Source organism: Lampetra fluviatilis, chromosome 18 (assembly GCF_964198595.1).
Source record: "Lampetra fluviatilis chromosome 18, kcLamFluv1.1, whole genome shotgun sequence".
In the NCBI taxonomy this organism is placed as follows: Eukaryota; Metazoa; Chordata; class Hyperoartia; order Petromyzontiformes; family Petromyzontidae; genus Lampetra; species Lampetra fluviatilis.
This window is the reverse complement of record NC_136292.1, coordinates 1,674,396-1,699,607: the sequence shown is the minus strand read 5'-3', so window position 1 is coordinate 1,699,607 and position 25,212 is coordinate 1,674,396. Positions and strand designations below refer to the sequence as shown.

At 41.4% G+C, this 25,212-nt stretch overlaps 1 protein-coding gene across 1 annotated transcript in view; it reads right to left on the bottom strand.

Annotated features, from left to right (window-relative positions):
• Positions 1-958: 958 nt before the first annotated feature.
• The window catches only part of LOC144937070 (mitogen-activated protein kinase kinase kinase kinase 5-like), a 77,466-nt gene continuing 53,212 nt past the window's right edge, over positions 959-25,212 (bottom strand). The window contains exons 28-32 of the mRNA XM_078864312.1: positions 22,688-22,756; positions 14,660-14,752; positions 14,000-14,070; positions 13,043-13,098; positions 959-5,003 (exon numbers count right to left, since the gene is read on the bottom strand). Of these exons, the coding sequence (XP_078720438.1) occupies positions 4,916-5,003; positions 13,043-13,098; positions 14,000-14,070; positions 14,660-14,752; positions 22,688-22,756 (377 nt within the window). The 3' untranslated portion in view covers positions 959-4,915. The remainder of the gene's footprint in view (positions 5,004-13,042; positions 13,099-13,999; positions 14,071-14,659; positions 14,753-22,687; positions 22,757-25,212) is intronic.

Genomic DNA, 25,212 nt, shown 5'->3' with positions numbered 1-25,212 from the left:
TGATAACCAATGCATTTAATAGCTTCAAAAAGTCAGTCTCCACTTATTCGCCATCATCGTCACCACATTGCCTGGAATCTTCTCCAGGTGGTCTCCAGCACCCGGAGCAGGCACATTTCTCGTGGTATTGTTGCAAATTCTCAGAAGTGTTCAAACATTTTTTGAAGCACCCTGCACTGACTTTCTAAGTCGCAACGTATAACCATCGACAGAACCATACGGAATGTGCCAGATATCAATAGGATCTCAAAGCCAAGCAGAGTTGAGCCTGGATGATGCTTGGATGGGCGAACACCATGTAACAGGTGTTATAGGCTACTGCGGAGCCACATGAGGGCAGTGCAGCCATTGTTGTGTACTCCGATGCTCGAGGGTACACGACTCCCATCTTCACCAACCCACACTGACCAGTGTGAAGTACGGTCAATTAACCACCGCACGCACGACCCACATGGCGTGGAGACGGCTACATCCAGCAGTGGATTGTACACAAATCACCAGCAGCCCCACCGAGAGACTAAACGAGTAAGGCGATCTGCAACATTATACCAACATCAAAAATTCCTACAATGTGGGGCATTGGCTGGCGAAGGGTTACATCTGCTTCGGCCGGCATGCATATTTCTCCGACTGTCGCTGCTGAGAAATAAAATTTTCCACACAGTGGAACATTTTAAGTACAGAATGTGTGCACCATATTCTTGGTTCTTTCGGTAAAGTCACGTAGATAGAACATAAAAATAATAAGACCGCTTGTGTTGCGATTGAAACGTCGTGGGTTTTTTGCTTTTATTCAAATTTAATTTTATTATTTTTATTTTCCATCTACGTGACTTTGCCGAAAGATCCAAGAATATGAATTCCTGCAGTCACGAAAGTAAAAAAATTAATGTGTACACCGTTTATATAATGCTGCGTGACATTTGCCGCAAAAAAAACTTTGCAAAGACCAAGAAAGCAATTTGTAATTCTTTATTCATACCATTATATACACATACAAAAGTTAGCATAGTGAACCAGACATCATTTATTTAAGAGACGCAGAGTTTCATACCTCTATAGGAATACAAAATGCAGGGTTTTTTCAAATCCTTGGGCAAAACAAACCTCTTATTTCATTTTAAAAAATCGATACGTGCTTTACAAGTTGCTTTGTGGGAGCAAGTAGCCGTGTGATATTGGGAAACACGTGAAGTGAACATACATGATAAAACAAAATTTATACCATTAAAAACTGCTCAAGAGTAAAAGCTAAAGGCATAGTGATGTGACCATTTAACAAATCCACTACCTCCCTAGCGGCCCTGCCGATTCAATCAATTCTCACGATTTCGAGTCGCGATTTGATTGAATACCTGGGTGTTTTTGTTACATCACGGTCAATGTTGCGGCTGTATGTCACGTGACCCTCGTTACGTACAACGTATATACAAATCAAGGAACATTTAATCTTACACACGCGATTCGATGCACGTTTCTTGAGTTTAAAGAACTGATATTAGTCCCACGAATTTAAACGAATCGTTACACCCACTCGAAAGACACACCAAGTGAAGTTTACTATTGAAGCAGTGCAGGAAGACAGCCGAACGCAATGCAGAAGCTCTTTTGCCAGGAAGCAAAGATAGACATTTAAAAGACGTTGTCTCGAGTGGTCCCTGACACCGCGAATATATTGTTATAAAATGCGGTGTAAAGTGTTACGCGAGTCACAGTATATCGCCTTAACAGGACAGCAGAGTAATGACAAAGATAATGATTTACAGACGAATAAAAATGAACAAAAGCGTAGGAGAGCGGCAGCCGTTTCGCTCAGTAAAATCAGTCTGGGCAAATGCTCGTAAGTAACACATCATGGGAATCTTAAACGTAACACCAAGTTTAATATACAACGCATGTTAAACGGCCACAATCCAAAGCACCCCACCATTGCACGGACACAATAAACGTCAAGCATAACATTACACACATTAGTGTAGAAAAGTTGGCAACGTAACTAAATGTTTAAAATTGATTTTCTATTGTTATTACTCTCCTTTAGCAAAAAAAAAAGAGACGAAAATATACGCAGTTGAAAGCACGGAGTATTTACACAGTTCCGAAACTACGTTGAGACGTACACACGAAACATCACATTGTGCTTGTCACGTGGACATCTTAAGACATGCATCGCGCCTGCAGTGCAGCGATGGAAGGCGCTGCACTCCTGCACCGTTCTCTTAGAGACCCACATCCGAAGCATGTTGTCCAACTTCGCGCATTTCAAAGCACAAGCCAAATGATGCACAAACAGCACACTACACACGGGCACATTTATAAATAATAATGAACTCTCGCGAAGCTCTGGTTTATATCTCACGTAGACTCCCAAATTGGGAACAAATTAAGGCGTGCGTATGCCGTCTCGTTTGGTGTTGTTCTGTTTTAACACTGGTTTATGACACTGATGCAGCTCATTTAAATATGGGGTTATGCCCAAGGCAAATGCACAGCTGCTCATGATCCTCCTAAAGTCAGCACTTCGGGACATGCATTGTGGGGCACGAGTCGACGAATTCTACGACTGCAGCCGTCGAACAGAAAGGCACGAGCAGGTGCCCTCGGTTGGAGGTCAGGAGTCAGAGGTTTAAATATTACATTCTGTGGTGCAAGCAATGACCATGATCAATACACATGGACGACGGCATGCCCACACAATCAGTTAAAAGAACCGAGTCCACTTACAAATGTATGAGAGTGTTTTCCCACAACATAATTTTGCACTTTAATTTAAATAATGACCCGAAAAGCAACGTGTTGCTAAACCCCAGGTTACCAGTTTATTCAGATTTATCCAAGATATTAGTAGACTGTGTAAAAAAAAAGTAGTGGCACATCGATCAAACCCTGACCGCGGTGAACAGCAATCAGTTTGCGCGTTGAGTAACAAATAAAAATCGACTTCAACCATCACCGCTCCTTCTCAATGAGGTTCTCAAATTAAACAATCGAACTGAAAACGTGTTGTTCGCCAATCAATTCTAACTGAGCCTGGCACAACCTGCTTATTCAAGCCACATGTTTTTATTCCCCTGCACGCCGTTTCAAAGTATCTACAGACAGAGTAGCGGGTTTCAATTCTGGGCAATGGGCATCAATCAAATAGAGGGCACGGATTTGACAGTGCGGTGCATTGTTTCACTGCTCACAGCAAGTCGGCAAACTTGAAACGGAGACTTTAAAATCGGCATGGGGTAGCTCAGCGTCACGGCATCACACCCACGTCTGTCCACGCACCAACAGGCCAGCAGAAGGCCAAAGATGTGTAGGTGGACGCGCACCTACGCACACTCACACCTTCTACAAACACAAATTGTACCACTTGTAACTGGGAGTGTACGAACGTAGGTATGTTTGCATCTTCGTGTAGAAAGGGTTTCACGATTAAAAAAAAACATTGCTTAGCTTTCGCCAATCTATAGGCACAAGATTTAAACGCTTAAGTGCGCATACAATAAAATAGGTCTTAAATTGCAACTTCTTGCCGGGGTTTTAGAATGAAAGCTCTCGGCAGAGGTGGCGCCCGTGACAGGTGGTTCCGCCCAAATAATTCGCCGACGGCAATTGCAGTGCAAAGAACGACACCCGCCCCCCGTAGAAAATTTGCACATCAATGCCAACGGCGCACATTAACGGCTTGAATCATAACTATGGAGAGGGAGTTTAAAAAAAACACAGCTCAAGGACGCATTTAATGGGGCTGGGCTTACATTTGTAAAGTGCCAAGGTCGTAGCGAAACATCCAGATTGATTAAATAACCGGTAGAGTCCTTACGTGGGAGACGAAGCTTTAAAGGAAAAAAACACATTTCAATTGCGGTTAGTATAAACATTTTAAGCGTTACTTTTTTTTACATATGCAGACTAAATGTGACTAAAAATATCAGATATTAAATTCTCGTTTTCATCTTTAACTTATCTAAATTCTACGTTTGAACGAGATGAACCTTTTAAGAAGCAAAGCTCCTTGCCAGAGTAGAGTGCACAAAGTTCACCAAATTGAGACAGCGGTGAAACTCAATCACGGGAGTGCGACGGCTTTGGTGTGCTATGAAACACTTAAAGCCCTTAACAGTTTCAGTCAAAATGCTGGGAATCCATGTCCGATTACAGAGACCACTTGTCAGTGGAATGTTTTAGTGTCATGCGTTCATTAAACGTGCCTTGCCGCGGAAATCACTCGGCAGTTGCATAGTTTGCGTCCACGTATAAAAGGGAGATTTAAAACTCGAGCGTGGCACATATTGTAAAGCGGAATACATCGCAAACATTTTCCACAAGGTGTGAAAAGAAATGCAGCTGCCTCTGTAGGCTCAGATGGGACACAGCGCAAACATGATTCTGTACCGGTATTGGAAATCTCTGCAGGGTACAATGAAAATAAAACCTCACATCTTTGAGATTGTGTCCATGAATGACAGAAACGGTCACGTTGACCCAAACATCATCTCTGTTTTAAAACCAAGATGCACCAAAGATAGCAAAACATTTGCACATCCCAGCTGGAGCATTCGCCGATGGAAATCCGAAGAATCATCAACCTCTTGTACCTATAAGAAATGGCTGTGTTTTACATGTAGGAAACAATCAATGATGTCAACGTAGTTACAAAAACATCGTTATTATAATTATTACTACTGTATACAGTATTCCCTTTGTTTAAACAGTTTCCCACACCTACTTAAAAACAGGAAGCATTTTTTTTAGGAAGTCGGTGCTTCTGCACATTTCTACAAAAGCCACTGAAATAATGAATGGCTCGAGGGGCAGGATAGGAGGCTTCAACCCGGCCCAGAGGTTTGGAGGAGCATTCCAGAAGTGTTCCCACGGAGTGTCAGGCAGCGCGGCAAGCAGCGCAGAGTCACGAGCGCCTTGCTCAGTAGGAGCTCTCGTGCCCCGCCAACGTGTAGAGGTTACTGTGCGCCGTCGGGTGATCTGTAGGCCTGCTCTCCAGCACGACCACTCTGCAACAGAGAACGTATGCACGTACGTTGAACTTCTTTCGCACCGTACCTAGCCAACCATGCTCATCAGTTTGGGTTCATGAAGGTGGGGAGCATACAAGTGGTGTAAGTATAGTACAAAAATGTATTTTGCTCAACTGCCCTTTGCTGCAGCAGCCTATAACAACATGCTGTGTATAGTGTCACTCATCCAAGCACTATCCCGGCTTCACCCTGAGCTAGACAGCAACTGATATTGCATAGATTATGCAGAAGCCTGTGATAGTCACCAGTTCGGGAAAGCTGGATCGAACAACATGCCAAGTGTGAACTGGTTTCTTGCTTATTGGACTCATTAGCACAGCATAGCCACAATATCCTACATAAACGAAAATCATATTGTTTTCATAATTGTAGATACAGAAGTGCCATGGCAGGACAGTCTGCTATCTACTATTACTTGTAAATGTATCCATGTGTACAAAGCCACTTGTAAACAAATATTACGTGGCACCTTCATAGATTAATAATGGTTAATAAATAGCAAAGGGAGTGTCAACATGAAATAAAAAAAAACGTTAACATTAATGAGGTTGGTCAATGTAGCGAACAATTTTCATCCAGAATATTTTTGTTGTTTATACATTTTTAACAAACCCATTGAGATAAGTCAATTCCAGTCAAACACGGTCCTACTTAAAACAAAAACTGCTGAAAAACAATTGGTCCTGAGGGCTTATTGGCTGATGAAGTTACATAGGGTTTTTATTTTATATTTTGGGGGAAGAACAGACTCCATATCCAAATATTACTTGTTAACTAAAACTAAACCGAGGATACATGAAGCAATGCGGCAGATCAAGCTGGATTATAATCATCTGCACGCTGATTATTAGGAAGGTAATACAACCCAATGTGTCCTGTCTATACCAACAGGTTGAGCAATTGTAAAACAACCCTCACTTTCTCCTCCTTTCCCTGTCGTTTTCTTCCATTCACGCGACATTTTCCTCTTCCTATCATCTTTCTCTCTTCAATTCTTTCCTTTAAACAATTTCTCTCGTCAAGCTCTGACCACTCGCATAGAAAAAATAAAGTGAAGCGTATTTAGGAAACAACGCCTCTTAGCTCATAGGATTTTTTGAAGCAAATGAAAAAAGATATTCAGTAAAAATTTGACGGCCAGCCAAGGGACAGGTGTGAGCAATCGAGGTTCTGCCACAATCAAAAGTTACCGGTTTAGTGTATTGTCAGACAACTTTCCCACTGGAGGCAGGTCAACAGCATACCATGGCGACCCAGATTGCAACAACCTCCACCTTGATCAATCTCAAGAGCACAATATATATTTATCCGCAAAAGCATCTGCAAATGGGGACCAGTCCCTCTCGAAAGCCACAATGCATTCTGCTCCTCAATGGGAGCAGAATGTTTTTCAAAAGGTGTACTCTGCAGAAATGCCCTTCACAACAATGCCATCAATCAAACCTGGTCCAAAGCAAACAAGTGCAGGCTTTGCTGCGAGAAAACAAAGCTGTTTTCTTCAGCTCGCCTTGTGCACCAAGGACTCTGGGACACTCACGCTCGCACGCCTGGGCGGGCATGAACATAAACGGGCGCCGAGTGTGCCGTCATTTGTCAACCACGCTAGCGCCCGTCCGGCCTGTAATAACACATGGGCGTGTGTTGGAGTGGTGCTGGGAGTGGGCAGAGCCTGTGAGTGGGATCGTAGCTTGTGCTTTAATGAGTTTTGGGCCACAGCGCCAGAATAGGTTAATGTTAAACAATGTTTATATTAAAATAAACAGCACACACACTGCAGGACATGCCTGCAATGAGCTTCGACAAGGATTCACCATCACCACCGTTGTAGTCGGCCATTGTCTCTCCACTGCTGGATGAAGGCCTCCCTATATCGTCGAAATCCCTTAATGGTCCTGCCATTCTACTACCTAGGCACGTAATGATTAATTTATTAAAGTATATTCTCGCACTCATGACACACACACACACAGGTGTCAAATTGCGAGCGTGGCAATTTATTCGTCACAATCTATGTAAGTTAGATGATAATTCTATGACTTTCATTTTAGGATAATTTGGTTGAACAAAGCTGTGCGGCTAAAATAAAAACAAAAACAATGCAAATATGATGGCAAAGCAAATAAAAAGGAATCACTTCCTGAATGAAATCACAATCCAGAATCAGACCTTTTCAGCGCATCACGGAGTGTGAACTGTTACGTGCCTACAAGATTCCACGTGATTAGTACCGCGCATCAACGGACCTAACAAAAAAAACTGCATATAGGCATTTCTACAAATCCAGTCAACATTTCCAAGTCATTCTAAGACAACTTAAGAGATGGCATTTCAAAGGTAAGTTTGCATACTTTTAGAAAAAAGGCTTTAATTTGTGGCATACTCTGGTGTTTTGACACGTACATATAAAATGGAATGCATTTCCACCATCTCAGCATGAATAAAACAATCAATTCGTCCCAAGTATTTGTCCCTTAGCATGGGCAAGTTATTTCTCTCTGCATAAACATTCAAAATTGGTTGACACACTATGCCCAAGTCCAAAAGCCACTTCATACTTAAACCAATTACCCACATATTTAAAGTATCCAAACAGTACGTCCGAAATTGTAGAATTGATCAAACTTCTCCCGTGAAAAATCAAAAACGACTACAACTTTGTTATTTTTAACTGGTTTCACTCAAGCAAAAGAGTAACACCTTGAGTCCGTATGACGTCAGAGTAGGCATAGAGATAAAAGCCTCCTTCTCAAGAGAGTCCTGCTGTTTGTGGTGGTAACGGACTCACGAAGGCTCTAGAACCACCCCACCTCTCAATCACACAGCCCTTATCTCATCCCCCCCCCTCCTCGCTGTTAATAACAAGTAGCCAGGGGAACACGCGCTGCAGTGGCATAGGTAACTATTGGAAGACCAGACTGGAAGCAAGTGCTAGAGCATGTCGATATAGGCACACTTGAGTACTGGTTTTACTGGAGGTGTTATTTAAGTGATCGTGGTACATTGTCAAATCGACCGAATAATCCATTTTCTAGGTTTTAACTCTTTCTCTCCAAATAAGTAGTTTCCCTTTCAAACGAGTGTCTACTCATACAGCTCCACGCAGCTGGAATGTCCTGTGTTAAAATCCCAGGAAACAAATATTAACCATAACTTTTAGGTCAACAAAACAACCTTATGGGAAAGCATAATCACAACTCGACTCCAATTATGTCCCCACATTTTTCTACAGCAGTCTACATTTTAAGTGTTAAGACGTACGTGTTTTAACACAAACGAAAGGGGGGCACTTGCATATTAGCTGCGACGCAGTGGCCCATTCAACCAAATGTTTTATTGTTGTGGCTCAGGCCTCGTACTTGTGCTTGCAAGCAGCTTGTGCAGCCCACAAGCTCGATGCCCAAAGCCCAAATGAATCTGAAATGCGCAGCAAGTGCCTTCATTTAGGCCTCGACCTGGTTGCGGACGGTGATGAATGAGTGTGGGACAGAAGGCGCCCATGGACAGTGGTCAATGAGAGTGTGCTGAACCGTGCGACTGTAAGGGTCAGGTGTGTTTGGATAACCGGAGGGGCCTCGCAAGCCCCATTCCTAGGCCAACATCCATCCAACTCGGGCAGTGAGGATTTCGTTTTTTTTTCTCTTAACAATGTTGGCAGTTCCCCGGGTTGTCTGCCCCCCGCCCCCCATCAACCAGGATGCGTCGGGTACATGGGCCTGGTGGATATTCGTGTACTGTTTTTTTTGTCGTCTAACGTTCTACAACAAAAGTTAAAAGTATGAAATATATAAAACAATGCCAGCAGTTGCTTTCTTTCTATCAAATTGCATCGTGTGGGGAAGAGATCCACATTCTACAGATCGAGGAGCTTCCAATTGGCACCTGTTTAATCAAGCAGCCGTGGAATGCAGTGTGACGTGTTACTTCACTGAGTAGAAATAACATTAATAAAAAATATACTTTTACTCTTCTACATTTACAAAAATATTGATACAAAACGTGCACAGCATACGTGTTAATATATGTGTTGTGGTTGTATAACAAAAAATCATCAAATGTCTTGCTGAAAAAAAAATAAGGGCATTTTAAGAACATCCTCACGGGGAAGTAATAACATATCATATCAGTCTGGGACACAGAATTAAAATATTTCCAAATTACGTTCAAGCAGAGTAGTGAATAAACAATGCAAATATGCGCACATCATATGAGATGAAAATGGCACATTAAATGATAACACAACTGGAATACATTGGGGCTACGGGAGGGGGAAGACCAACATACATAGTCCCCTTGCACTTTACGACCTCGCAATGCGGGAATATTTGAATCAGGAATTCAGTGGACAATGGACTGGGAGGGGATCGGATGCGATGTGGCCACACTCTTGAAGCCCAACATGTTACAATTCCCTTTGGGGAATTAACAGGGAGCATACTTAGAATGCAGCCATCTCCTCTTGGAAGAATCTCGCAAGGAGAACTGGGCACGAATCGAGCAGTGCGCTGAGAGTGGAAAGCAACACACAGCTCTTTAAATAGAGGTGCGTTCTTGTTTTTATGAAAAAGACCTTTGAGGCCATTATGTATATTACAATTGGAAAAGCTGTCCTCAAATGCCTTAACCTGACTAATTTTGGTTTGTGGGATTTTTCACCATGCCACCTACACCACGGGGTACAGGCAACACCTTTCTCTGCCTCGCTAGTCTGGACATGAAATCAATTCGCACCGTTGCATTCTAAATGTCTCGTAGTATCAGAGTAAATTCTGTTCTGGCCTTCCGCATTGTTACAGGGCTTATACCTTACACTGATGAATCCGTAGACAAATACACCCTTTACAGTAAAAACATGCACACGCACAAACCACCGATGTATTTAAGTATTCCCGTTATGGCAAGTTAGTGCCGCTGGGCACAACGGTTTATTCAAAGTCTTTTATCGGTCAAGCCCAATTCCTTTAACAGGGAAGCAAGCCGTACAAAGCACAAAGAATGACACCCATCGCTACCAAGGTGCATTAGGTCGTTACACACACGCTCTTCTGTCCAGACACTGTTGCCATGGCAATGAGTGTGGTCAATAAAGCGATTACAGATGAACACTGGGCCAATCTTGGTGAACAAAAAGTTGGATTTACCAACATGAAAAAACAAGATCCATGCAGAGAGTAACGAAGTGCTTTTCGCAAAAGATACGTTGATAATATCAGTGACTGAGTAAGAGTTTGTTGAAACGATTAAACACTTTTTAAATAAATCCTACAAAACAGCCATGTTTTTTGCTACAAGTTTATTAGCCTGCCATTGCCAAATTCATTTCTTGAGCAAATGACGTTTAAAAAAAAACCCTGAAAAAAACAAGTTGAAGTATATTATTATTATGACAACGTCTGTTTACCCAGGAGTCTCAATGGGTCAGAACTCTGTTCAGGAGGGGCGATGATTGTATCTTGCAATACCATCAGAGTCAATTGCAGGTAACTATTTTTATAATCATCAAATGTGGACAGTGACACAGGCACAGGCACGCATTGCTCTAGCAAATAACCTCACGTGATCTTTAAAGTCCACTGTGAAGCAGAACGAGTGCATTTTAAGGGTTAAGGCACCCTCAGTGATAACCAGTGCGGTTTGCTATGAGCTACATGTTTGCGAAACATTAAAGTTTACGCAAGTAAAATCAATGATATACACTGTCCGAGCTGTGCGATAGCTCTTAAATTATCGCACAATCCATGGCGACACTAACTTGTGCCCATTAAAATATTGTCACCTGGAACATTCCTTAAGATGTCCATAGAAAAGATTTACACATACAGTACTTAGCAGATGCGTAACGTCACGAGTACAAAACAGTTTAAATCTATAACTTACACAGTATGCATTTATATAATGGAATATAATACCCCGTCAAACACATTCGAATAAATACTAAATTAATTAAATGATTCCGCAGTCTCATGCCTTAACAAAAATACATGACAGGAATTAGATTTAAAATGTATGTATGTTGAGCTTATTTTGCACCGTACATAGCAAACTGCGCTAATCGGAGGTGCGGGGAATGGACAATACAATACTATAAATACTCAAAGACACAGTCATATCCATTATTTTTCATCCTGTACACGTAGGAGCCCAATTTGTTTTTAAACTAAAGCAATTGTATATTAAAAAAGCTACGTACTGTATTGTATTGCTTTCTTTATTTATTAAAAGGCCGCTCACAGGGCAGGCTCTATTATTAATTGCACTACAATTATTTGCCAAGCAAACAAAACAGCACAGGGATACATTGAACAGCTTTGTCCTCACTCCTGTGTCAACATTGCTCAACTTAATATTCCACTGCTATCTTAAGCAAATAAATAGTTGGGTCCCCTGTAGAGCCAAGAATGTTGTTTTTTACGAGACGGAAATGGCACATCAAAGGAAAATGAGACAAACAGGCCGAGGAGATTGGATGCCTTTGTGGGTTTAGTCGGCTGTAACAAGTTTTGTAACAGGCATTTAAATGCGTATGGACAGTTGCAATTGCCAAGTCTACGGGTGGTGTATAACTCATAAACAATGTAGCGTAGCTGCCTGGGCTTGCTCTGTGGTGTTACCATTCTCTAAAGATAAGTCAGGCTGATAATAAAGCCCAAATGTAAAAATTGTGCAAATTAGTGATAAGACTACCAAAGCTGTTATTTCATTATTTTGAATTATCTTTAGATTTTTCACTTAAAATCTGATGACTTCTTCACTGTGGATGTGTTAACTGCACAATATGCTTCGCGTAAACATAATTTACGAAACAAAATGTTAATTCGAAGAAATATTTCTCCTCGTCAATAAAATCAAGTCAACACAAAATATCCCTTTCAAACGCAATACAATTTTAAAATCGCAACCACAAAGCAAAAGCACCACACACTGAAGAAGTGCCCGCGAGCCGTAATGACAATACACGATGCCATTTACAAGATATTCACTGACAAGTCTGCGGGGACGTGCGCACAGTCGACGCGCTAACGATGTATAGCCACAGCTCAGGAACTCAATCTCTGGTGCTGTCTGTCCGTCTCTGTGCTCCACAGAGCCCGAGTTTGCCCCACGAGGCCACAGCTTCCAAGAGACTTGTTCACGCGCGGATTGTGCGTTTGACGAGCCCAGCCAGTGGCATTCCAAAGCAAGGTAGCAGCCCATGCAACGTCAACACGGCAAGGCGGCTTGTTATTTTAAAATACTCTTAATGTTTTTTTCTCGTCCGTGCTGCTCAATGCACGCTTAAATGCACACCTAACAATGCCCCTCTCTTTAAAGCAATTGTGTAAAAACGTTTCTCACAAAACTATTTTTAAAAAATATTCTCCCATAGAAATAAATCGTTTCTGCATTGGATGGCATGCTTTAGGGAGATGTAGGGTTTTCTCAATGTGAAAAGAGAAGGGGGGTAAAATACAAAGAGAAAAAAATGCACACTTGTGGTTACTCATCCGTATCACACTATTTGGCCCAAAGGTGTTCATATTAATCTTTAACCCTTCGGAATTTACGGTTGGTGAAAGTGCGGGTTTCCAAACATAAATAAAACCTCAGCACTGCTGGAGTGAATACAAATTATTACTCGACAACAGACTTTGAATTAAACTGTTAGATGTTTCAAGAACAAATTAATAATCACCAAATCTACTTTTAAAATGTTGACGACCACCACCAACCGGCTACAAACCTTCTGTTCAAATATAATGATTTAGACCGGATTCACGACAGATGTGTTACATTCCATTAGGAGTGAAGAATCACTGAAGTCTGTTTGGTTAGCCCAACAAACATAACTGAAGACCAACGGGTCAGATAACCCTTCTCTTGGGTGTTCATTTTATGCTGAACTTTAAACCCGGATCCCGGATTACAGAGGTGTTACAACTTGAAAAACCTATCAAGCTATTTGTGCAGTCAGCCAGTGGTTCAATATACTCGGCCGTCGGAAAGCTGGCGATTCGTGACAATGACACGAGTGGCAATACCTTTCCGATCCAAGCAGCCGAAAGACCCTCGTGTGGTCCGAGATCTCTTGGGTAACCTGGGGGAAAAAAACACACGGCACGAATCAATTGAAGGGAAAGGTTAATGAAACGCAATCCAATATGCGTTTTTTTAATAGCTAGAGGTGAAGTTGAATGACAAGTGCTGGGCTGTACCGCTAAGTTAATTATTTATAGAAAGAGACGCTTACGCGAAGCAATGCCTAACGGGAGGGCAGAGGTTGATGGGGTGATCAGTAACGAGGCAGAGTTGAGGCAGACACAGCACTCATTTGCAACTTGAACGACGCAAGCCCAATTAACGCAAACTAACGGAGGCAGCTCACATACCACCACACCCCATACTTGTCCATCCGTGAACACAAAGTACAGTTACAAATGTCTTGTAGCAAAATGATCCGGCTGCTGTTTGATGACTAAAAACTGCCGACACCTGACGTTGAGAGAAATGCGCACGTATCAATTGCTGAATTGATGATGGCCAAATGGCCAAAGTATCACCTCTCTGTGACTACATACACAAGTTAATGTTTGCAGATTTTCATTTTTTATTATGACGATGCCAATAATGGGTTTTTAAAATGGATGATTAAGGAAGTCCCATTAAATGCCATAAAAGGGCAAAACAGTTGTGCTATCGTTCAAAGCACCAATTCAAAGTCAAAACATTCAGACATGCCATGTACACATTACTTACGATATATTTTAATAGGTTATAGCCCTGTATAACCTACAACTGCTGCAGGTCAGTGCCACATTAATTATATTTAAGGCAATTAAATCAACGCAGAAAAAAAGGAAACTTCTCCAGCCATAACATTTTACTTAGGACCCCTGCCTCCAAGCATTAACAGTTTGACAGCGTGCATAGTTCGGAGAGCTTAACTGTTCTCAAAGCAATACCCTCACTCTTACACTCGGCTGGCAGCATGTTAATACCTCGTTGGCTTTGAAGCTTTTACCCTGCATGCCGTGTTTCCAGAAGGCGAGAACACTGTCCTGCAGACACACTGCAGGGAACGGGAACGGCAAACACGATGACTCAAGACACCCCCGTACACGGATAGATGTCCGCAGGTTCTACAAACCCGTACGAGAGTCGCTGGGACGATATGCGACGTTTTAACACCGGACTGCTTCACGCGCAACGCACCTCGACAGAGTTTTTCAAGGTTTATGTTGGCCATCGCCAATATATGCAGAGGTGACGTGCTTGTGACTGGTACTTAGACCATTTGTGATCTTCTTCCTTTTGAAAACTCTCACTTAATGTTTTCAAATCTTACTGAATATTTCATATAAATGGCAATAGATATATGCTGATTTACAAACATCCCATTTTTGGCAATCAATTTTCTCAATTTAAGTGTAAGGTGTAACATACAAGACAATGTCATCTCTGATGTTCGCAAAATGGGAAAACGCTCACACCCTTTTGTACACAATTCCAATAAATAGACAAATTTAACCAATGCATAGAGATGATATGTGCAACGTTCAAAACTGCAAAGTACGATAAGTTGTACTTGACATACATTCAATGTATGCAGTGTATGTGCAGAATGCATGAGGGTTCTGTGACAGGCCATGTCTGCTCACCTATGAAATCGATCTGGAAGTCAAAGTGCAGCTCGGAGGCTTGTTTTTTGTTTGACTTCAGCTTTCCGTGAAGGTTGACTATCTTGACACTTTCTGCAAATGGGAAAAAAATGAAAGTGTTAGGCATTAATGCAACAAATACAATGGCACACTCCCATGAATGTCATCACTAACACGAACAATGCAGGCAGTGATCATAAAATCACATGACAGTACACGAATTTACTTTGGGGGGGGCCTTATCTTTTTTAAATACCTTGGTTTTTTTTACACCGTAAATTCCAATTTTATACATATTGGAAATTCTGGCGAGTACAGAAATTGTATTTGATTCAATAACGATAATTTTTAGTTGGTCAAAACGGCTTGCACATCTCCATGCAAACAAGGTATGATTAACTTTACAGCCATGTTTTCAATTCACTGCTGATGAAGGCCACTCTGCACCATGTCGGCTGTGCAATGTGTTCGACTGCACTTCACCATGCTGGTCAGTTAAGGTGGGTGAATGAAGGGGCCTAGGACTGTTTCAAATATAGCTCGCCCACTCTACATCAGCCTTGGCTGGGAGTTAAACTCAGATCACTGTGTTCACAGTGCAGGGTGCTAATGATAGTGTTAACATTGTCCCCCTTTAATTACATTTTCTAGAAAAACATTGCGTGATTATTTTTTTGATAAGCTCGTCGTTTTTAGAACACCACAGTTGGTGTTTTAAAGCAGAATGGTTAAAATAAAAATCTACACTACTGCTGACATCATGTGTTTTTGCAAGTGTTCAGCATCCTATTGCAATTTTCCAATATTACATGGGAAAAACAGTTATAAGCATGCCATTTCTAAGCAGAATTACCACATATAATGGAGTCCCCCATACTGTGTACATACTTCAGATAATCTAGGTAAAATACACACCCACGCGCAATACATGAATATACAATGTGCTCGGTAGCACATTATATATTCAGTGAAAGCATTTTTGCCTGGGTCTTATGGGATGGATGTGCATTAAAATGATGTAAATTAGATTTTTGAACACCATTTATGTATACAACATAACATTCTTCCCCCAAGACACAAATATGCATTTGCATATGCGATGTGGAATAAACAACACAAATAGATATTCTAGATTTGAAGTTTTCGAAGACTGCAAGGATTCATATTCTTTGGTTTTTTCAGTAAAGTCATGTAGGTAAAAAATACAAAATAAATAATAATAAAAAATGAAATTAACAACTAAATTTAAATCACGACGTTTCGGAAGCAACACAAGCATCCTTCATCAGGTATGACCGCTCCAGCAAAATTAAAATCCCATACGCTACAGTAATTACGTTACAGTAATTTTGCTGGAGCGGACATACCTGATGACGGATGCTTGTGTTGCTTCCAAGACGTCGTGATTTAATTTAGTTGTTTTTTCATTTATTTATTTTATAAATTTTTTACCTACGTGACTTTACCGAATAAACCAAAGAGTAGAAATAGATATGCCTGGAAGGCTCAAAGGTCATGGCACCGATTTGGCACTGCCGATAACCTGGGATCAAATCCACATTTTAAGCCACCCGCGATAAAACTGGGTTTTCGCAATGTGCAGAAAGTTGATCGTCTCAGGCCAGTCACAAATGACCGAGCGCAAAAGCAAGTCGCATACAAAAATATATTTTCTAATTTGACTTGCTAAATTCCACCCGAGAATTCAAATATGCTGTGTCGAACTGACGTGCAATTAAAATGTATCGATAGCAGGGTGCGTGCAAATATCACCCCCCTCGTGTGTGAACAAACAAAGTCATTTGAGGGGATTTTGGAATAAATTCTGCGACTTCTTCGCGAGATGTTCTTTAACAGAAGGTGATGCACTGCTCTGCAGGTGTTCCAACATGGACAGTTCGTCCAAGGATACGATGGCAATCATACAATTGGAATGCAATTTGTAAAAGGGAAATATAAACCAACAACTCGTGTATCAGATGTAGCAATATGCAGCGATACAAACTAGACATTGTTTTCTTATTTACATAAAATTTTATATTCAAGCATCTCGCCTCTCAAGCAACTTGAATCTGAACACATTTATGGAAGCAATATTCGACTGCCCGTGCCTCTATTCTCAAGGGAACACGTGGAATAACCATATATCACTCTGGCAAATAGAAGCAATGACGACATTGTTGCTCTCACTCAGCAGCCACGTGATCTGCACATATAAGACACCAAATTCTTATACTCAGCTCTGAGAAGCAATTTCAACGATGTCAACAACATTTGTGCTCCTCAGGAGGTAAGTGGTTGAGTTGGAATATAGAGATGTGGAAAGGAATACCTTTGAATTTCCAAGTTATTACTGTGCTTCTAACTTAATGGCGTTAGCAATTTTAACTCAAACCCACTTATGTGGTAATCAACTTATGTTTGAACTACGCCTTTACGACATGCACTAAACTTACAACAAGCCTGCCCCACAGTAAGCACCATATACACACCACACGAAGTCATTCATCATTTAATCGGGGTGTAAAAGAATGCACCGATTAATACCGATGCTTAAGACTCAAGATAGGTGCAAATCCCATTCATAAAAATCGATTTATGCAAAATGCATTGAAACAATAAATGTATGCGAAAACGATGACTTAAATTAAGACACAATGTTGCAAAAAAACTAAACATTTGAAAAACAGTAAAAACGAGGCAAACTAAAATCGGCTCCTGAATCAATACTGGCTTCGAATGGCAACAATTCATGAAATCACCAGGGGGGATAGGGGGCCAATAGTTACACCCCAACTGTGTAACCGGCTAACCCAGGGGTTGGCAATCTGTGGCTACGGAGCCGCATGCAGCTCTTTCAGGACCGCTTCGTGACGTCATCTATTAAGGACCCCACCGTCTCGTCTTCACGTTGCATTGCGGCGGCTCTTGAAATATTGAGGTTTTCACCGAATTCGAGAAAAAAACGCCTCTTCTTGTATTTTTGGTTGCCGACCTCCGATCCAACCCTTACCCATCCCACATGTGGCCCCCTAAGCTCCCATGACTCCCAAGCAACCTGAGAATAGGATTCCCCGCCCATCATTAACGGTGTTTCCATGGGCCATTCAACATGCACGCGTGGGACCGTCTGGCTGCAAACAACAACACTCGTGTATGTGCTTGTGAGCCGATACCACAGACACTCTGAGCCTGTCACTTGTGAGCTGCAACAGAACATGCGGATGGCGGTTCGCATTACGGGATCGCCGCACGGGGGTGGCGGTGACACACACCCGAGTTGTGTTCTTTTCATCATACAATTTGATTGTCCGCAGCGCTGTGCCGCCTAAGCTGTAATTCCATACCGCCATTACGACACTGCCAGGTCGTGACATAACCTCGCACGCAGACCTGCGTGGAGCCATCGCGCACGTGTCCTGCCAATGTGCACCGACCATAAGGAGGAAAACGATATATCGAGGATTTCCATTTGTGCACCCTATGGTATGCAATATACTTTTGTATGAAGTATTTTAGATTGGGCTCACAAGCCCTTTTGAGTCCCATATGTCCATTATGAACCTCAAGAGTTGTATACAAAGTATGCTGCAAGTATAACTGCTAAGGCTGGAATAAATCACCCCATCCCCTGCAACCCACAGCAATTAAATGAATGGTCACAAATTGTCACGTTTCAAGGCTGTGATTAGGTGAAATTATTCATAAAAACATATGCAGACAATTTTTTTACGTTTAATTTAGATCAGTGGTTCTTAACCTTTTTGGAGGTACTGAACCCCACCAGTTTCATATGCGCATTCACCGAACCCTTCTTAATTTGAAAAATAAAATATGATTTTTTCTAATTCAAAACATAGGTATATGTTTTACTGGTGCACAATCATATGAGTCGGGTGTGTGTCTTAACAACCGCAGAACCCCTGAGACTGACTCATCGAACCCCTGGGGTTCGATCGAACCCAGGTTAAGAACCACTGATTTAGATGGTTTATAATTTCGTCTGCTTCTTTGTAGTTCTCACACACAATTCAATGCATTAAAGTGAGACTAAATAATCAATAATTGTTGAAAAGATGCTGTTGCATCACAAGTAACAACCGATAGAGTTGTATTATTGAGCCCAAACAGTATTTACACAGTGACAGGCTACAAGTGATGGTATTCCTCAATATAAAAGTATTCAGCACGCCCTGATTAAATAACCCAAGTGACTCGGTGTTGGAAGAGTATGCACATTGACAACACAAACTCAACTTTGATATATATTCAAATGAGTTCCGTAAAAAGTTTTCAACAAATAAACTTCTCCAGACTTCAACAACGAATACAATTGTGAAAACGTTAGTAATGAGCAACGAGTGCACATGCAAATGAAATTACTTGCAAATGAAGTGCCGTGTCAATACACCACGGAGTGGTAGGCACCACGTTATCCCAACAATCGAACATATTACCCAAATGTGTTTGTACGCGCGAAAATGTACGTGTGTGGGAAAGCACCGGGTGATGTCTCTATGGCGTCGGGCGGCGTGTATAATGTTTTCGCAAACCGCTTTGTCACGTTGGAGTTGTGGGAATAAAAAATAAACAAGGGCAGCGTTTCCCTGGAAACAAAACCGCTGGCAAGCAGCGGCCCAATGTCTGAATAATTGTTTGACGTTCTGGAAAAGATCAGCGTTTAAACCAACTGCTAAAACTGGTCGTCCAAAGTTGTTGACTTAAATAAACAGAAGCAATCTTATACAACGTAAGTGTATTTTTGTTTTATATAGCTGCGCTGTGCATTCCATTACTTCAATTAAGTAAAACGTGTCATCTCCTGCACATGTGTATAACCGAGTGATGTTAAGGTGGGGTTGGCAGATCGCAGACAGCGACAGACAGGTGCGTGGAACACTCGCCTGCAGGGCCTCAAGGTAGCCTGATATACGACGGCAGGAGTAACATGCTGGAATCATAAAACTTCTTGGAATTCTGTGAGGTTAGCGTAGATTGTGATTCGCAAAGCACCAGTATCATTATAAAGATACTAGCTTTGGCAGCAACATCTCATCACCTCGCCACCGCAACCATGTACACAGAAGGCGAAAGTGTATTCCTTTTTACGAAGTAAAAGGTATACAAAAATTGGAGACGAACGACTGGAACCACAAGGGTTTATAAGATGTAAGAACTAGCCAGTCAAGCAGGAAGTACACCACCTTAACACTCATATACACCTTTCACAAAGAGGTGAATAAGAATGAAGTCGGGGCGATCATTAATAAAAAAAACAGTGGACTAGGCAGCACGATATTTATTACGTAGCAAATTGGAACAGGTACTCCTAAATGTCACCTTTTGTAAGTGCCATCAGGTTTCGATGAGTGAATATGAAATAAGAGCGGCCTTTTCCACGTGCTTGCTTGTGCGTACGAGACAGGGATGCATTGTTTGCAAGCCCTTTATCAAGGCGCTACCAGATGCCAGAGCTCATTATATTACAGTTCACCCAGAGGACTTTTATTCCTTTCAATGGACAAGTTAAAGCCATATCCATTAAATTTTATAAAGGTTGTTTCGAAAAACGTTTTTACCCTTTCCCATGCATTGAAAGGCATGCAATTTTCTCATATTTTTCCCCTTTGTTTTGGGAACTATATGTACTATGCAAAGCAGAGGAGAATGCTTCCGCTCATGAATAACAGCAAATATAATTCAATCATCCCTAGCATTGTGTGGCTCCTGCTTTCAAACCAATTACTGGTGTAAAAAAATATTAAGAAAAAGCATGAAATGCCCAACAAAGAGCATGACATTTTCAGTTTAGGGGGGGATAAAATTGCCTGGAAATTAGACGCAAAGTATATGATTGTCCTATCGCTAGGCAGGACTTGTTTGGGTCAGCATGAGCAGATTATGTGTGTTTATCAATAGATTCCCTGTTCCCTAAAGGCACCCATTTTATGTGCTATATTAGTTTCCACACGTATATTACTTCTACCTGAATACGGGCACACCTGTGCCACCTTGGCGAACAGAAACATTTCCATTATTGGCATTGGGTCATCAAGAACACTAGATTATATTTACCCAAAAAAAAACTTTGACCGAGTCTCAACTCTTCTGCAGGAGCATAGTGCTTTGAGAAATTTCAGAGAAAAAAGTAATAATTTTTAGATGTCTAAAATGTAAGCACTTGGGGAAAGCACAGACCAGCAAGAAGGATAATAATTGTATCTCTCCATGGATAGCGTGAAGACCTAATAGCTGTATTGCTTCATTCAGGTATGTCTCTCTGCTAACCTTGGGTGTCTCACTTAACCTTAATATCCCGGATCCAGCAACCTTCTTGCCTCCCAGCTTCTGCACTGCAGGCATGCGCATTGCTGCCATCTCTCATAAATACCACACCTACATTTAGGATATGGATGAAAGGACATAATTTTCAGAAGGGACGGTTGGACATTAGCAGTGGCTGCCTACAGTCACTTACTGTTGTTTTGACTGCATGCCGCCTAAATGCAGCATTAACAGCGGTGCTGTCCCAAGGAAAAGTGTGCCACACACAGCAATGCTCCAGTTATGTGCAATGTCCCTGGATGGGCAATTACTGAAGCATTTCATAGACTATAATTAACCTTCACGACTAACTAGCTCCCGAGTCAATTACACAACGGGTCTTCGGGCATATAAAATGCTAACCCAATTTTCCGCAGTGTTCTCGAGGATGATGAATCTGGAGTTGACCGCTGGAGAAGCACGTACACTGATATTTTTATTTCCATTACGCGTGATGCTTGTGCCGCAAACACACGATAGGATTCTACATTGGGAGGGATGTTTTTACGAGTATTTTACACCAAGGAATAAAGTTGACCGCATGGGCAAAAAACACCAAGACGAAATTCAAAAATTAAAAGATCCTATTTTTTTTACACGACACCATCTATTGGCCGTCCAGCCCTGCCAGATGAGAGTCTTAAGAAGAGGATTATGTCTGTGTTGTCTACTAAACCCCGTCTCTAAAATACTCGTTTAGAAGCCAGTATCCCTTCCCAAATTAAACATGTTCTCATTTTGCAATTATCTTATGAAAAATAAATCATTCATTCCAAAAACTTAATTACCTCCTACCGCGTTATCGCAGTTCCGTAAGTGTTTATGTGAATTCTATTTTATTATTGTTTTGCCATGTGTGTGTGTGTGCGTGTTTGTAATTCACGATGTAGGCCATGCTTGTTGCTGCACAGGGAGCTCTCATGCCCCCGAGGGGGAACAGTGGGTGGTGGCCGACTCGGGGACATTGAGGAGAGAGGTGGCAAACGACGTCCACATCTTCTCATCAAAAACATAATTGGAGGAGGTTGGGTGACACAGGAGTCAGCGGATTAAAAGCTGTGATCCTCAGTTTAAAATCTGAGGTAAAACCAGGTTTTCAATCATCGGCGAGTTGACGGTTTCAGCAACAGCAACCACACACAAAAAATATAATAATCATAAACGTTGTGGGGCCAATTGGCTTTGTTTGTGGGGTTGTGTAAAAACAATACTTAAGGGTTTTTTAATGTGGCGAGACAGCTATATTAAGGATATATTTTACGACCAATATAAAACGTGGTACTTTGTTTAAGGCGGCAAAATTTCCTCGTCTCATAATAAAATAAAAATCATTTTGACTGCAATGCAATAAACAGCACCACTGGAAGGCATGTAGGAAGTGTAAGGGCCCGTAGTCTGAATAAGAGGTCGTGAGAATAGATCTCAAACGTAGTTCTGTTATATCTCCTTCTGTGAGCCATTCTCAAACAAAAACAGGGTGGGGGGTGATGAACGACCTTTGGATGCTTTGCGTCGTAATATTACACCGATAGCACAGTTGAATCGCAAATTGAAAAACGTTAAAATAAAAAAAGATGATCAAGGTAATGAAGTTGCCTTCTTTCATGCAAAGGAGATCATACACGAGGTTGTCTGACCCCCATAGTAACACTTTTTCAAAGCAGCACCGCTGAAGGGTGAGAGTAGAAAGGACACGGTACGTACTGTCTATGGCAACCACCACGGTGTCCTTCTCCAGCTGGCTAAGGTGGATAGCTTCCAGCTGGGCACTGCCTAAAACGGGACAACGCAAAACGGTTGGATTAGCGCACATTGCATTCAATGCGGTCAATTAAAAAAGACACATTTTTGGTATATAAAAAAGACAGACTTAATTGTTTAAAGTTAAACAGTTATTAGCAGCAAAAAGCGGTTCTAAGGAAGTTAGTTTTCGATCTAGATTTAAAAGTGCATAGGTCCAGTGGCTTCCTATTATAGGAAGTAAGTACGAAGCCACTGGAGCCAAATCATCTCGCTTGAAAACGAATTTCTTTAGAACTGCGTTTTGTGTTTAGTTTGTTGTCCTTCCCCCGCACCTCCAATTACCCCGGCTGGCTACGTAGGGTGCAAAAGAAGTTCTACATACATACACGTAGCTATTTACCCTTCCAGCGATTCAATTAAATATGGTTAGGGGGCGCATGCTCTGACTTGAGCTTTCATTAGTCTTTTTTTTAATTATCACTTAAAATACATTTTAGTTGTCTTATTTATAAGGTTAAATATAACATTACACACATGATCTGCATAAACCTTGTATTCAATTGCAAACAATCCATTCTCCCGTGATACATATATTTACGTAAGAATAAATTTTAATCAATAAATAAATGCATAGTTAAACGCATGGATATTACCATGTAACAGTAAATGTAAATTATGTGCATTTACTCTATTAATTTGGACTAATTAACAAGAGTAATTTACACCCGCTCATGGCTATTAGAGAGAAACCAAAAATATTAAACATCATCATCATCATCACAAAACCGCTAAGGGATGGTGGTGACAGAGGCCTTCCAACTGCAGTGGACTGACGATGGCTGTTGACGAGGATTTGAAACCTCCAATAGCTTTTACAGAACAAGGTTCAATTCCATTGTGACAATAGAAGCCCCAGTGCAATTTAACTTTTCCCAGAGATTAATTATCGGGTTAAATACCTCATTATAAAAAGAACACGCGATGCTAATAGCACCACAAAGATTAATAGACATTTACCGTTAATTTACACACAGTAACACCACAGGTGGTTGAGCATGATCCCTATCTTGGCTGTGAGGTATTATGTTCTCAAAAATATACTGCCACTAACTCGGCGACCTTTAAAAAAACAACAATTTAATATCATAAGAAGTTAATTCGTTTTTGTTGTTGCTGTTAAATTCACCTACAGCTTTGGACATATTACTTCACTCTTGAACTGTGACATAGTGCAGCAAAAAAACACAACACCCGCTGTAGAAATCAATTCCACTTAAATAGTAAGCGCTTGCAATGGCACCAGTACAGTGTGGGCAGCAGGCAGCGGGGAACAAGCATGACGAAGCTGTTTTCCACCGCAGGCAATGTGAAACACGGCAAATGTAATCACTAATTGGAAGCTGTTTACCTCTCTCCAAAGTATTGCATCTTCGTGGCTATTAATAGTACATCATCCGACAGAGATGATTTAATGTCATGCAGTCTGACCTGCCTACGTTTGTCGCCCCTTCACGCTAATAAGTATGATTTAACAACATCATTGTGGCAGCGCTAAAATCCGGATTTCTAAAAGCTTTGCTCAGTTATAATGTGGGGGAAGCAACCACTTAACTCGCTTGCAATAAACGTCTCATGTGCTTTGCCACAAGCAGAACACCGACTACTTTGAGTATCGACTAGTCATCCAACAATTCACCTCTCCCCCCCTCGACCACCTGACTGTGTAATAATTAGATTTAAGAATCTATTATTATTGCCATTGTTTGCACAGTTTCGTTTGCTCAATCTTGTTTCAAATGTCCATCTCATTGGCGCTGGTCTGCCCACCCCGTGTACACTGTGCTGTTTGTACTGCCGGTCCCATTTGTACTGCATCTTCCTTTGTCAGGAATGAATTGTCATGTCTCATCTGCCCGCCTATCTCATTTGTTCCATCTCATCCATTCCAAACACGGGGGGGCGGGTAGAATTGCAAGTTGTTTTTAAAGCAAAAATAAATGGAATAATGAATTATTTCGTGCACAATACACATTGCGCACATGTGAGCATAACATTTTTCAGTTAAATGTTACCTCCATACCACAGACTAGTTACTAAATGTGATTATCGTATGGCTTTTGATCACTTAAATATAATGCTGCAATGTAAATGGGCGAACACTGAGACAAGGTAATTGAGTAAAATCGCACAGCCGGCAAATGCAGGTGAAGGAGAGCTCAGCCGAGTGCACAGAAACCCCCCGACACAACGGGACAACAACCTTCAAGTCCATGACTTCCCAATAAAGCCACCAGGTTTTACCCTTTCTGGCAATAAAACAGGTGTTAAAACTGGTGTTAAAACTGGTGTTAAAACATGTTATAAACAATAACATAGTCCAGTCAGTTGTTTGGCCACAAGTGATGTCACCACATCTACCCCTCTATTTAAGGCACGAAACAGGAGGATTTCTCCACAAATCTGGCTGTCGCCTGATGAAGCTAGTT